The sequence below is a fragment of the Theropithecus gelada genome, chromosome 10 (genome assembly GCF_003255815.1).
Source record: "Theropithecus gelada isolate Dixy chromosome 10, Tgel_1.0, whole genome shotgun sequence".
NCBI classification, from domain to species: domain Eukaryota; kingdom Metazoa; phylum Chordata; class Mammalia; order Primates; family Cercopithecidae; genus Theropithecus; species Theropithecus gelada.
In genome coordinates, this window is record NC_037678.1 from 70,529,584 (window position 1) to 70,544,517 (window position 14,934).

General features: G+C 47.1%; 1 protein-coding gene across 3 annotated transcripts in view; it reads right to left on the reverse strand.

Annotated features, from left to right (window-relative positions):
* The window catches only part of TM9SF4 (transmembrane 9 superfamily member 4), a 57,143-nt gene that overhangs the window by 23,158 nt on the left and 19,051 nt on the right, over positions 1–14,934 (reverse strand). For 2 of the 3 annotated variants that reach the window (XM_025400308.1, XM_025400309.1), the window contains exons 2-6: positions 11,208–11,321; positions 8,205–8,304; positions 3,081–3,249; positions 2,851–2,980; positions 1,653–1,776 (exon numbers count right to left, since the gene is read on the reverse strand). In XM_025400308.1, the coding sequence (XP_025256093.1) occupies positions 1,653–1,776; positions 2,851–2,980; positions 3,081–3,249; positions 8,205–8,304; positions 11,208–11,321 (637 nt within the window). The remainder of the gene's footprint in view (positions 1–1,652; positions 1,777–2,850; positions 2,981–3,080; positions 3,250–8,204; positions 8,305–11,207; positions 11,322–14,934) is intronic. The other variant, XM_025400310.1, reaches the window with a different exon arrangement.

The window sequence follows — 14,934 nt, forward strand, 5'->3', positions numbered from 1 at the left end:
AAAGTTCTGGCATTTTCGTAATAAATCATTCAGATGTTTTCTCCATTCATTTGCTCATCTGTTCATCCTGTTATGCATCTACTCATTCAACCAACAACGTATAATAAGCACCAACTATGGGCCAGGTTCTGTGTTGGGTGCTTAAGATAAAATGGTGAGCCGGGCGTGGTGCCTCACGCCTGTAATCCAAGCACTTTGGGAGGCTGAGGCGGGCGCATCATGAGGTCAGGAGTTTGAGACCAGCCTGGTCAACATGGTGAAACCCCGTCTCTACTAAAAATACAAAAATCAGCCAGGTGCGGTGGTGGGCGCCTGTAATCCTAGCTACTGGGGAGGCTGAGGCAGGAGAATCGCTTGAACCCTGGAGGCAGAGGTTGCAGTGAGCCGAGATCGCGCCATTGCACTCCAGTCTGGGTGATAGAGCAAGACTCCGTCTTGGGGAAAAAATGAAAAAGATAAAATGGTGAGAAAAGGAGACAGGGCCGGGCACGGTGGCTCACTCCTGTAATCCCAGCACTTTGGGAGGCCGAGGCGGGTGGATCACGAAGTCAGGAGATCGAGACCATCCCGATTAACACAGCGAAACCCTGTCTCCACTAAAAATGCAAAAAATTAGCCAGGCGTGGCGGCAGGCGCCTGTAGTCCCAGCTACTTGGAAGGCTAAGGCAGGAGAATGGCATGAACCCAGGAGGCGGAGCTTGCAGTGAGCCGAGATCGCGCCACTGCACTCCAGCCTGGGCGACTGAGCGAGACTCCGTCTCAAAAAAAAAGAAAAAGAAAAAAAGAAAAGAAAAGGAGACAGCTAAAAGAAAAAGCTAAAAGAAAAGAAAAGGAGACTCTAAGCTCGAAGACCCAGTGGGGCAGCAGGTGGCCTGAAAACCATCACATACACAATCGTAGAACCGCACTCAGGAAGTTCCCAGCAGTAGATGCGCTACGGAGCTCTTGAAGGGCAGGATCTATGTTTGGGACTTCTGGGTCTAATTTTGTTTGAACACTAAGTTCCACAGTGAAAAAAAAAAAAAAAAAAGTCCAAATACCACCAACGATGTCAAAAGGCTGGGCATGCTGCTTAATTGAAAAGCACACTGTGGTGATCAAGGGCCAAGAGGTGAGGCGAAGCCGGACCGGCTCCTATGAGGCCCATCAGGACTGTGCTGGGCTCTGAAACTCCCGCACACCTGTTGACCCTGGGCAGATTTTAGTTTATGCCAATCACTCACACAGAGGGAGAGGAACGAAGAAACCCGCTGCCTGTGGGCTTTGTCGGTACCCTGGCCCCTTGTTCTCAACCCACGGTGAGCTGGCTGGTTCTTGTGAAGAGGCCCAACAAAGCCCCAACTTGCTGTTTGGTCTTGGCCAAGTCAGCAGCCCCTTTTGAGGCTCTAGTTCCTCATCTGTAATCACCACGTACCTCCTGGGATTGCTGGGAAGGGGTAAACTAGTAAGGTGTCCAACCCGTGACACTGCTGCTGTCAGCTGCCCCCCCGCCCACCTTCTCTAATGAGAATACCGTGATCCTACCTTGGCTGGGCCCACATGCCTCACCCGAGCCCATCGGCCAGCTCAGGAGGGAGAAGAGTGCGAAGACCCTGGGTGGAGAAGCCCAGGCCCATCCAGCCCTGCCCCTCCGGCCACACCTCCCCACTCACCCTCCAGCCTGATGCTCTGGGGAATCACCTCGAAGCGGACGACACGGTACGTGTGCTCCTGGTCCTCTTCCATGTCCTCCCGGTGGTAGTAAAGGATGAATGAGAGGTGGTTGTGCAGGTAGATCTGAAATGCAGCAACAGAGAGAACACAGCAGAACATCACTTAGGGATACTCTCCAGGTATTACGGTCCTCGCCTCGCCCAGCATGCCTGGTTGTACCAACCTTCCTAAAACACTATTCTCATCACCCCCCTACTCAGAAGCTCTTCAAGGGCTCCCTGGGGCTTATCAGACAAAAGCCCAATTCTCTCAGCCAGGCATTCAAGGCCTTCTATCCTCTGACCCTGACAGAACTGAGTGTAATCATCTAAGTCACATGAGTTCACCCAGCCTCCCCTGTGCCCACTGTCTCATGAACCAGTCCCTACCCTGCATTCACTCCAACTAGAATGCCACTCCCAACTCCACACAGCAAAAGCCGACCATCTTCTCATGGCCCACCTCCTCTGTGACAACCTGAGTGTAAAAGGAGCTCCCTCTGACCTCCCCTGCCGTTAACAGCCAGTGAAAGGCAGCTGGGACTTGAGACCTAGAGCCTCCCACTGTCGGTTCTCTTCCCAGTTAGGACAGATGCCTTTTGGCGACAGGGGCTGCCCCTCAAAAGAAATGTTTTTGTCATTTATTCCCTAACTAATATCTTTCAGTTTAGAAAGAAAGATAAGAGAATCAGGGCTATAACCATCACATTATTAGCTGAGTCTCCAGGGCTGTGCTGGGAAGTGCTCACACGGATGCGCTAATTTACCCCGCCACTGCTGCTGCATGTATTTTACAGCTAAGGAACCACAGGCTCAGGGTCACTCAGACAACTAGTAAGTGGGAGAGGCAGGATTCAAACCCAGGGAGCCTGCACGCTCTTGACCACTACTTAGCCCTCTCTCCTACATACTGATGAAGTTCCACGTTTTTTTTGATGTTGTTTTAATCTTAGGAAAATGGAACCTGACTTCCTAAGAACGGTGCCTTCACCTCCCTGTAGCATCTCCCAGGGCCTTGCCCGGAGCACTCGGACCTCTGACAGACCATCACGCCCAGGGCACCTGGAGAAACTTGCTGTGGCCAAGCCCCACCTTTTCTGTGGCCCGGGACTCGTGAGGTGTGGCTCCTGGCCCTGTGAGCACGCCAAAGACACTCTACCTTGTTGACATCTGTGAAGCCGAGCCGGTAGCCGTGTTCAAACTGCACATCTTTTTCTTTCTTCTTGTCATCGCTGTCTCGGTTGGAGTAGAGTTCCAGCCGGGTGGCCACAGGCAGGTTGTCAGCAATGCTGGAAAGCGAAGGCCCCGCTCAGTCCCTCTCAACCGCCTCTCCCGTCAGTGCCCTCCCCTGTGTGAGCCTGAGGCAGCAGGGAGTAGAGGGCGACTTACAGGTGGACATAGTAGTCTTCTGTGATCCGCTCGGCCACAAGTCGGCTCTGCTCCACTGTCAGGGTCACTGGCTTGTTGGACTGGCTGCACAGAACTTCACACTTCTTCTCACTGTTCATGAGAACCTGGAAAGGGGTGTTGACAATCCGGTCCCCTCTCAGCACCTCTCCTGCCGTAAGAGAGACAGATCGAGCTCAGAGCTTCAGCCCTGAGGTTGCTGAGGTCAGCAGAGTCACAGAGACACAGGACTGCAGGGCAAAAATGGGCTTCCAAGGACTTCAGCAGTGCCTCAGCCTGACAGCCAATGCCCTTCCCCATCAGTTCACACCCAACTGGCCCAGCTAACCCCCACCTGCCACCCTCCTCCTTTGGGCTCTAGTGCTACCAGACCCCTTAGCACTCATCTACCACCACATCCTTCTATGCCTCTGGGCCTCAGTTGTTTCCTTCTCCGGGAATGCTGTTCCCTGCCCCATGCTCCTGGCCTCCCCAGGAAGCCCAGTTTTCATTTCACTCTCTCTGGGAAGCCCCTCCTAACCCCTCAGGACAAGCCCATCACTCCCTCCCCTGACTGCCCTCTGTGTGAGGGCGGCATTATGCAGTGGAGAGATGGCTCTGAGTCCCGGCTGCCTGCCTTAGCAGTCTTGGTAAGTCACTCCACCTCACTGAGCCTCAATGTCCTCATCCATAAAATGGGATAATAACAGTACCCACCTCACAGGGTTACAGTGAGAAATAAAGGAAGTCAATCCAATAAAGTAGCAGGCACAGAGTAGGCAGGCACCAAACGCTATTTTATCATCAGCACTCATTTCTATGTTAAGGATCTACTTTGTACAATGTGCTAATACAGTCGTGTTTCTGACTCCCCTAACTGACTATGAGCTCGTTACTGTTAGACTGTTTCCTATTTATCTCTGTGTCTTCAGTTCCTGGTTCCAGCAGGGAAGGGAGTGGGGTGAAACCCAGCACCTGAGATTTTTAGCCAAAACATCTTTTGACACAATGAAGTGGCACCCCTTGTGTGCCTTTTGCCTCAGAGTAACCTGCTGCCAGATGTCACCCTAACAGGCACTGAGCAGTTAGGGACTATCAAGCAAACCCCATGGTGCTTTCATTCTGAGCTGTTCAACAATTGATGGACAAGATGAAGACACCTCCACATGCACTTGGTCTCCCACTTTTCCTCCAGGGTGGATCTGCTCAATAGGGCACTCTCCCTAGTCATCTAGTCATTCATTCATCCATGAACATGTACTGGGTACTGGCTACCTGCCAGGCCCTAAAGATACAAAGTTGAATAGACGTACTCATAGAGTGCATGGCCTAGCAGGAAGATAGACTTTGCTGAATAATCAGCAAAATGAGAATATATAACTTGCTGTAGACACAAGGGAGTGGGTCTAGGACAGCTTCCCTGAGGAAGTGGTACTTGAAAGGAAGAGAGAAGTTAACTAGGCAAAGAAATGGGGGAAGAATATTCCAGACAGCACAGCATGTGCAAAGGCCCCTTTGGTGCGGGGAGAGGCATTGAACCTTAGAGGCCTGTGTGGCTACAGTGCAGAAAGCTCAGATGAGCTGCAGAGATGGGCCAGTGCTAGACCACAGGGGCCTGTGGGACACACACAGTTTGATCTTGACCAGTTTGACCTAGAAAGCAACAAAATCCAATGAAGGTTTCTAACGGGTAGAGAAAGACGTTATCTGAGTCTGGTTCCAGAAAGATCACTCTGGCTGTTTTGTGAAGAAAACAGAGGATGCAAGGAACTGGCAGCGAGCGGTGGGGTGGGGGTGGTGGCGGCAGTGATGGCAGTCAGGCATGCATGAGCGACGCTGGTGGCTGGAACAGGTGCTGGTGAGGGTGGAGAAGAGTACACAGGAGCTCCGAGGAGGTGAAATCCAGGGGAAGCATTGCTGACTGTAAACAAGGCATGAGTGAGGGGTGGTGCATATTAGGAAGACTCTGAGGTTTCTACAACCAGGTTCTAGGTGGGAAAACAGGAAGAACAGCAAATTTACATTGAAGGCATTTTCAGTTTGGATATATCAAGTGGGCACTTAGATATCAAGATCTGAGGCGCAGAGGAGAGGTCAGGGCACAGATGGAAGTTGGGGGTTATCGGCCCACAGATGGTAAATGGCAGGGCCGTGAGCAACACTGCTGTAGGGGCCAGCACTTTGCTGTGCAAAGTAGCAGCCCTGGCAAGCGATGCTTCGAGTGTGGAGGAGGCACACAGGAGAGGGAGAGGGTGAGGAAGGGCCTGGATGAAGGCCTCACCTCTCCACCCTGTTTTGGAAGGCTGGCAATGCAGGTGAGCCTGCAAAACCCAGGGATGGACTGGCCAGTGAAGAGCAAGGACACAGTAAGACATATGCAGAGTCCACTGCTGAAACGGCATTTTAAAGACAACAAGCTGAGGATCAGAGACCTGCTTGTGGTGATACAAGGCGGTGGTGGTAATGCTAAACCCCTGGCCTCTTTCCTCTATAACATTTCCTACTGCCCATTTTATCTCCTGTCAACGAGGATCTTGCTTGAGGAGAGAAAGAGCTACAGAAAGAGCTTGGCAGACCAAGCATGGTGGAATAGCTTCTTGGTATTTAAAAATTAAGTTTAAACCAAGAAGGGGGACATAATGGTCAGGAAATGGCTCATTTCTATTTCTTTTTTTGTTTTGTTTTTGAGACAGAGTCTTGCTCTGTTGCTCAGGCTGTAGTGTAATGGCGCAATCTTGGCTCAATGTAACCTCTGCCTCCTGGGTTCAAGCGATTCTCCTGCCTTAGCCTCCCAAGTAGCTGGGATTACAGGCGTGCACCACCATGCCCAGCTAATTTTTGTATTTTTAGTAGAGATTTATGAATTTTTTTCAATTTTGTATTTTAGTACGTTGGCCAGGCTGGTCTTGAACTCTTGACCTCAGGTGATCCACCTGCTTTGGCCTCCCAAAGTGCTGGGATTATAGGCATGAGGGAAATGGCTCATTTTATACACGGAAGTACTCCTTTTAACAATGAGCAGTAAGCCATGAATGTGGAGCCTCCCAGAGTCCGAGGTTCTATCCAGAACACCTGCCAAGGATCTCCATCAATGTGACACCATTAGCACAGCCCTATGGGCCTTTCTGGAGAAGGCAGCCTGGGACAACAGAAATAACTCTGGCTTTAGGGTAAAAAAAACCTGAGTTTAAAAAATCTCAATTTCTCCACCTATTGGCCATGTGACCCTGAATAAGTCTTTCAAACCCTTGAAGACGCTGTTCCCTCTACTATGAAATACTAAGCTTACAGAGTTACTATGAGAATCACAGAAGCTGCTGTACAGTGTGGTACTTATGGGCATGGATTCTGGAGCCAGAGTTCCTGGAGTTCTGCCACTTACTAGGTGAGTGACTTTACCTCCTTGTGCCTCACTTCGCTTATTTATAATAAGGAGAGAGTAAGAGAATCTACCCCTTATTGTGAGAATTAATAAGTTAGAGTTGTTGTGAGAATTGAATAAGTTAAGGCACAGGGATGCTTACAACAGTGCCTAGCTCATAAGATGAGCCCTCTCGGTACTAATGATGACGATGAGGATGATGATGTAAATGGCTTACAATCCAACGGTCATGCAATTAAGGATGGTCTTGCTCCACACAGGTAAGACACTAACACTTATCAAATGCCTACTATGTGTCAGGCACCGGGCTAGAAGCTGAGAAGAGAGGGGAACGTGAGACACAATCCCTCCAGTCAAAGAGCCCTTAGGCCATGAAGGCAGGCACTACAAAGACAGAATGAGATACAATACGGCAGGATAACACTTGTATACAGAAATCTCCATTTCTATGAAGCAGGAACTTTCTCCAGCTTTAGGAAGATTTGGCAGAGGTTGAGAGAAGTTAAAGTCACCCAGGATCACACTAAGAGTGCGTAACTATAGAGCCTTGGGCTGCCAAAGGGTCCACAGCAGCTCCCAGGAGAAGGGAGGTACAGTTGTGAGGGGCCTGACATCAGGACCCTGGAGCACCAAGTGTGAGGTCAGGCTTCCCGGGGAGAGGTAAGGTGGCTGGAGGATGGCATGGTGTGGAGAGGAAAAGAGGGCAACGGCAGGCAGGCACTGGTCCACAGATGGCAAGTGGCAGGGCCACGAGCTGCACCACTGCAGTCGGTGGAGGCCAGCCCAGGCTCTGAGGCCAATCTCTGTTCAACGCTACAAGGCAAGACTTCAGCACAGCTGGTATTAGGGGAGATGGTGCTACCCAATTTTGGTTATACTGCCTCCAAGGCCTGCCTCCAACTGGTCCAGGACCCCCAATACCTGGCAGTAGATAAATTTGTCAGCAAGGGGTTCCAGAAATATCTGAGCCATGGGTAGCCCTGATGGAGAAGGCAGCCCTTTCAGGGGCCTGTTCAAGAACCAGTTCTCTCCTTTCTCCTTCCTAAGGTGTAAGAAAAGAAAGTCTCTTAAGTTCCTTGAGGTCAGGGAGAGCATCTTTCCATGCTTTTATCTCTAGGACCTAACACAGTCATAGAGGAAGCACTAATAACTGTGTCATGAATAGATGCCTCTACACCTGAAATCCTGCCAAATGGAGAATTATTTAAATGAGAATAAAATGGCTACTAGTTATGGAATATTTATGTCAGACACTGCACTGGGTGCCTCACATTATTTGACATGAGTGTTGCAGAGTTCAGCAAGAACTGTGGTGCCATCTCTGCTTGCATTCAGGGCAGAGGCACTCACTCTCCCTTTCCATTTAAAGCACAGGAGGTGATGAAGCCACCAGAGAGGAGATATCTAGAAATCAAGAAGAGGAGGTGTAAGTAGAAGCCAAATGCTCCAAGTCTGAAGACTGACTGTGGATCCAAAACAAAGATCACTTTGGCTGTTTTGTGAAGAAAACAGAGGATGCCTTTGTCCACAGTATAAACAAAGACAAGTCACTTAACCTGCAAAATGGGAATAAACACAGCAACTGTCTCCCTGGGACTATTACGAGGTTTAAATAAGCTAACAGGTATGTAAACAATATAGACCAGTGTCTAGAATATAGCAAAGTTAACCGTTGTTATCATTATAAAAATCATGCTGGGTTCCCCCTGGGGACAAGTTGACAGCAGTGTGGGAGAAGAACTTACCCAGATTCTCTGCCTTGTAGGTTATCTTGCTGGGCTGGCAGAAGGGCAGTGAATAGTATTCATAAGGTAGCTGGGTTCGAGAGCTGGTAAGCTTCACAGCCTGATGGGAATCCAGCAGAAACCAAGATGACCAATAATCCTTCCTGGTACCCACACATCTTTAGTACACTTGGTAATATTATCTAATAGGCAAATGAATTAGCAGAAATGACAGCAGTATACTATATAATGTACTGCCCTCAATTCTGAATTATTTCACATTTCATTCAATTTAGACTACATTACAGATTTAGTTGAAAATCACAATCAAATTCAATACATTGTGAGATTCTTGAACATGCTACTATCCCTTGACACAGTAATTTCACTTTTGGGCATCTTTCCTAAGGAAATAACTCCAAATAAGGAAAAAAAGCATTTTAGGAGCAACGAAGTTCACTCCTTATTCATAACCACAGTGATCTTCTTCCTTCAGCTCCTCGAGTCAGTCATGCTCTCTCCTGCCTCAGGCTTTGACCCACTGCTCCTTTCTGACCTACTGTGTGCTCGCCTGGCTTCTCCTCATATTCAGGTCTCAGCTCTCCCCTTGCCTGTGAGGCCTTCCTTCACCAGGGTATCTAAAGGAACTCCCCAATATTCACTGGACTGTCAGTCTTCAACTGTTTACTTTATAGCATGTCTGATAAAATGTTAATTAGTTTCCCTGTTTTTTTGAAAATCAGTTTCTCCCATTAGCATTTAAGATTTAAGCTCTATAAGGACAAGGACCTCTGTAACTCCAGTGCTTTAGAGCTAGGTACAAAGTAGGTACAAAGTAGGTACAAAGTAGGTACAAAGTAGGTACAAAGGGCTGAATGAGAGAAGAGAGGGAACATGAAAAACAACTTCAACTCAAAGCCCCTGCAATGGGAAATTGATCAATAAACCATGATATATTCTTTCAATTAAATATGGTAAAGCCATAAAAAAATAAAGTTTAAGACAATGAAGGAGAATGTTTAGGAAATGCTATAAGCACACAGAATATAGCTCTGGAAACCACAGACAAAACAGAACCCATCAAAATGTTACAAAGAATAAAATTTTAATCCAAACGTGAGTGAAGCTACCTTTACTATTTAGGAACTACTGACCATTCCTCATACACCACCTGAAAGTATAAAAGATTTTTGGAATACAGGTCTACAATCTTTTTTGGGATTAGAAATTTTCCGGATTCCCTGTAATCCCAGCATTTTGGGAGGGTGAGGCGGGCAGATCACCTGAGGTCAGGAGTTTGAGACCAGCCTGGCCAACATGGCGAAACCCCATTTCTACTAAAAACGCAAAAATCAGTTGGGCGTGGTGGTACACACCTACATTCCCAGCTACTCAGTAGGCTAAGGCAGGATAATTGCTTGAACCCAGGAGGCAGAGGTTGCAGTGAAACGAGATCATGCCACTGCACTCCAGCCTGGGCGACAGAGCAAGACTCCATCTCAAAAAAAGAAAATTTCCAGATTTTGGAAGGCAATGTGGTATACAAACCATAGCCAAGCTGGGTCTGGACAGTACCTCATATTCAATAACTATTTGTGCAGAGAAATGCAAAAATATTCATATTAAGTGGGATAAAAAAAGTCAATAAAGAGCTTCATGTTCAGTTCTGGTCAGTTCTTGCCTCAAATGTGCTTGGAAAAACTGAGTTCCAGAGCTTTCTGGATGTGAAACTGAAGGGATTAAGGACCTCTATTAAACATTCCATGAATTGCTTGAGGAAAAATGGCCAAAAAGTCTGTTTTAACAATTTTGTGTTTCTTAGCATTCTCACTCAGGACAATGAGAAAACAATGCACGTAACAGAGAGATGTGTCCCACCTTTATGTTGCCTCCCACTCCCTCTCTTTCCACCCAAGGCGTCCACCCTCACATACTCAGCTATATGGGACCGGAAGCCAGAGCAGCCCTGGTATCTCCAGGCCACTGCTCTGCTCTGGAGGGAGCTTTTGACAGAGGTAGTGGGAAGAAGGTACTGCAGTAGTTAAGAGATGGGGTCTTGGGCTGGGTGTGGTGGCTAATGCCTGATAATCCCAGCACTTTGGGAGGCTGAAACATGAGAACTGTTTGAGCCCAGGAGTTCAAGACCAGCCTGTGCAACATAGTGACACCTCATCTCTACTTAAAAGAAAAAAGAAAATTAGCCAGGCATGGTGGTGCACACCTGCAGTCCCAGTTACTTGGGAGGCTGAGGCAGAAGGATCGCTTTAGCCTGGGAGGTCAAGGTTGCAGTGAGCTATGCTCATGCCACTGCACTCCAGCCTAGGCAACAGAGAAAGACCACATCTCCTCTAAATAGAGATGGGGTTTGAACTAACCCTATGTCTTCCTCACTATGTGACCTTGAACATGTTAATTTTCCTTCCCAGGCCTCAGTTTCCCCATCTGTAAAATGAATAGGAAATCTGTGTAACATATAGAATTAGCCCCTCGGGGGACATCCTGAGCTAAGCCATGCATATGCCTGGCATGTAAATAAAAGTTATTTTAATGACTGTTCCTGCAAGTTACCAGTCTAACTGCCAAGGAAAAGAGATGCTCACAATATATGAACAATATAAGCAGACACTAGGAGTTATGCAGACAAAGCTGGTAACAGAGAAGAAGATGGAGCAGGTGCGAAAGGGAGGCAGAGATGCTAAAGAGGCAGGTGGAGCAAGACAAAGGCACAAAAACAGATGGACACATACACGACAGAGACAGAATACTTGAGAGCAAAAGTGAGAGTGAGAAAGAGACCGAGATGCACATATACAAAAGTATACACAGGGACAGAGACACAGAAAGAACCGGAAATGGAGAGTGGACCAAGAACCAGAGGCGCAGGGAGAGGGAGAAGCAGAGTTCCAGGGTAACTGGCACTATTCCTTCTTCTCTGCAACCACAGGATGGACACGAGCAGCTCACCATGGTGCTCCAGCCACGCTGCCTAGCACAGAGGCTCCAAAAATCCAGGAACACACTTACCTTGATTTCTACAGGATCGTTCTGGTGGAAGTTGATTGGCGCGACCCCAGGCACATAGAAGGCGCTTGTTTCACACATCAGGGAGAAAAGCAGTAAAGACCATGGCAACCAATCCTGCTCAGAAGAGAGGCCAGGGTTGGATTGGGGAGAAGTGAAGAAGATCCTCTGAGGAAGATCAAGTCATACCACCTTAATGTTGCTTTAATTGACCCAGTGTCACCACCCTCTGACCCATGAAGCCTGAAGACCTCGTAAACATTGTCTCCCAAATGCCCCCAAGAGTGCCACAAGACAACAATTCTGCACTTTCAGGAGTAAGCCACAAAGTAATTAACACCTGGGCAAAAGGGAAGGCTGTCACACAGGAGCCATGTCTCCCCGCTTCTGGATCAATGTTCTTTTAACCATTTATAGTGTGTAACTCCCAGGATAGCTAGCAGGGAATAAAGCTCCAGGACATTTAATTAATTTCATTTCTCTGTATAGCAACTGGTTCACACTGTCAAAAGCTCCTATGTTACCAAGAGATGTTCCTACAAGTTTCTCCAAAACCATACTGGCCTCCGTCACCTCCCACTCTCCTCGCTCAGCTCAGCCACACAGGCCCCCTTGTTGTCCTGACAACAAACCCTTCTGCACCCCTCAGGGCCTTCGTCTTTACTGTGCCTTCTGCTGGAATGCCCTTCCCACAGGCACCTGCATGGCACATCTCTTTTCTTTTTTTTGAGATGGAGTTTCGCTCGTTACCCAGGTTGGAGTGCAATGGCATGATCTCAGGTTACTGCAACCTCTGCCTCCCAGGTTCAAGTGATTCTCCTGCCTCAGCCTACCAAGTAGCTGGGACTTCGGGTGCCCACGACCACACCACGCTAATTTTTCTATTTTTAGATGAGACGGTGTTTCACCACATTGCCCAGGCTGGTCTTCAACTCCTGACCTCAGGTGATCTGCCCACCTCGGCCTCCCAAAGTGCTGGGATTACAAGTGTGAGCTACCACACCCAATGGCACATCTCCTTCTTATTTCATTCAGGTCTCTCAAATATCACTTCCTCAGAGAAGCCTGCACTGACCATTCTATCTAAAAAACAACCTCAGGGCTCCCATTACCCATTTCTCTAGTCCCTTATCTATTTCTCCTCATGGACTTATCTAATTGACATGTACTATATGTATGTGTTTATTTGGGTACTGCATGTCCCTCTACCCTTGAATGCGATCTCTGTGGGAGCAGCACCATGAACAGTGCCTGGCACAGCATGGGGACTCAGGAAACGTCTGCATGCAGCATAGGCACCTGGGAATCAAAGGTAAGAAAGGCCCATTGCATCTCTTTCCCTTAATAATAGCGCTTCACCCCTGCAAGGAACTAGAAGAGCTGCCGGATTCTCTTCCTTCTGCGCAGTCTGAACAATGCACTTTTGTCTTCCACAGGCCTAAATCACCAACTCAAGTCAGTTTCTGTATCTGACTGCTCTCCCTAACCTTTCACTGCTGTTGCATTTCAGATGGTTATTTCCTCCCACCTGGACATTGGCCACAGTCTCCTGATCACCTGTCTCCACAGCCCTCCCATCCATCAAGTTACACCCCGTCCAACTAACCAAGCAACCAACTAACCAACACACACACACACACACACACTCAGATGACTCTCAGTGAAACTCAGTTTTATAGGAAATCAGGATCACTGAGTGAGGGGGCTCGCCAAAAATGCAGAATGATCTGCAGGCTTCTGAATTTGTAAAAGGTTCGGAATTCAGTACACTTTTTGCAGACACATAGCTTGGTCAAAGTCTTTTAAGCAATATCTTCATGGAGTTTTTCCTCCGATTTGTTGCGAACGTTTACAAGTATCTGCCAGCTGATGTTCATTAGGAAAGCCTGACCCCCATAAACATAGTGCCATAGCTAAGACAGGTGTACTGTATTTGGCAATCAGGAGGCCAGATGAATTAGGAGAGCAGGAAAATCTTTAAAAGAAATGACAAGACTAGTAGATAAATTGCCTCACGGGGCAATTTGGATAGGAAGGATAGGAAGACAGTATTTTTTCCCTCTGTCTTTTTTTTTTTAAAAATAACTTTTTACTTTTAAGTAAATTTAGATTTGCAGAACAGTTACAGAGAGACTACAGAGGGTTCCCATCCATTCTTCACCCAGTTTCCCCTAATGCTAACATCTTGCATAACCATAAGCGAGTAAGGCTTTTTAAAAGCAACTAGCATGAACATTTTTTGAAAAAGCAAATTGCAGTAAATAATCCAAACAGCACAATTGGGTACGCCATGAAAAATAAATCTTCCTCCCACTTCAGGTCTCAATGGACAACTGCTATCACCAGTTCCTTGAAAATCTCTCTAGAGACATTCCATGCTGGTACAAAGGGGAGGGTTTCATAGTATGGGCTGGCTTGAATACAAAAACAAATCGATTTTTCTTCTTTCTCTCTGAGTAGTGATGGAAAGCCTACCAACTGCAGGCTGGGTACAGCATCTGATTTCCTCTGCATCAGGGGACCTCCTTCACCTGACTAGGCATCTGAAGATTCTGGCCCTTCCTCATTGGAACCTTTTGCCAACCCTCGTATGTCATTGGTTAGAATGCAAGTGCGTCATGTGAGAGAAATAAACCCTGCCCTCTTTTTCCCTCTAATTCCCCTCTGTTCCTGAATTCCAGTTAACCAAAATATAAAGAAGGCAAATCCTGTATTGCTGGCAAAAACAGCCACCCAAAAGTTGTTAAAAAACAAAACAAAACAAAACTCAACCTTGAATTTTTGAAAAACAATCCTCACACAAAGATACTATCAACAAACCACACATCAATTTATCTTAGAAGGATCAAGAGATGAAAAACAGCAAAGGATATTTTCGTAATATGCTAGAATCTTTGAATATAATACTTAAGTTGGCAACCAAAAGCAATTCAGAAGTTCAACTTAGAACTAATGGCTGTATCCGATGACACTGTCTATTTTAGATATTAAAATGTCACCGTCTTGGTATTTTCACATGGCTATAGTGATTATAAACTGGAACACTACTGCGGGTTTATCTGGCACTCTGTATCCAAAAGTCCCCCAAAAGTACATACTCTTTGACTCTGTAATTTTGCTTCTAGGTATGTTAAGAAAAATATGTCAGGTATGCCAAAATGTATACATGAAAGGGTGTTTGCCAACAGCATTATTTAAAATAGTTCACTACTGGCTGGGCGCGGTAGCTCATGCCCATAATCCTAGCACTTTGGGAGGCCAAGTGGGGGGCAAATCACCTGAGGTCAGGAGTTCAAGACCAGCCTGGACTACATGGTGAAACCCCATCTCCACTAAAAGAATAAAAATTAGCCAGGTGTGGTGGCACATGCCTGTAATCCCAGCTACTTGGGAGGCTGAGGCAGGAGAATTGCTTGAACTGGGGAGGCGGAAGTTGCAGGGAGCTGTACTCCATCCTGGGTGACAAAGGGAGACTCCATCTCAAAAAAAAAAAAAAAAAAAAAAAACTCACTACTTACAATAGTAAAATGTCAAATGTTAGTGGAATGGGTTAAATTATTATATGTCCATTTAAATAGTCATTGAAAGATGACATGTTTCTTTCTTTTTTTTTTTTTGAGACAGGGTCTCACTCTGTTGTCTGGGGTGGAGTGCAGTGGTGCAATCATGGTTCATTGCAGCCTTGACCTCCTGGGCTCAAGTGTTCCTTCCACCTCAACTTCCCAAGTAG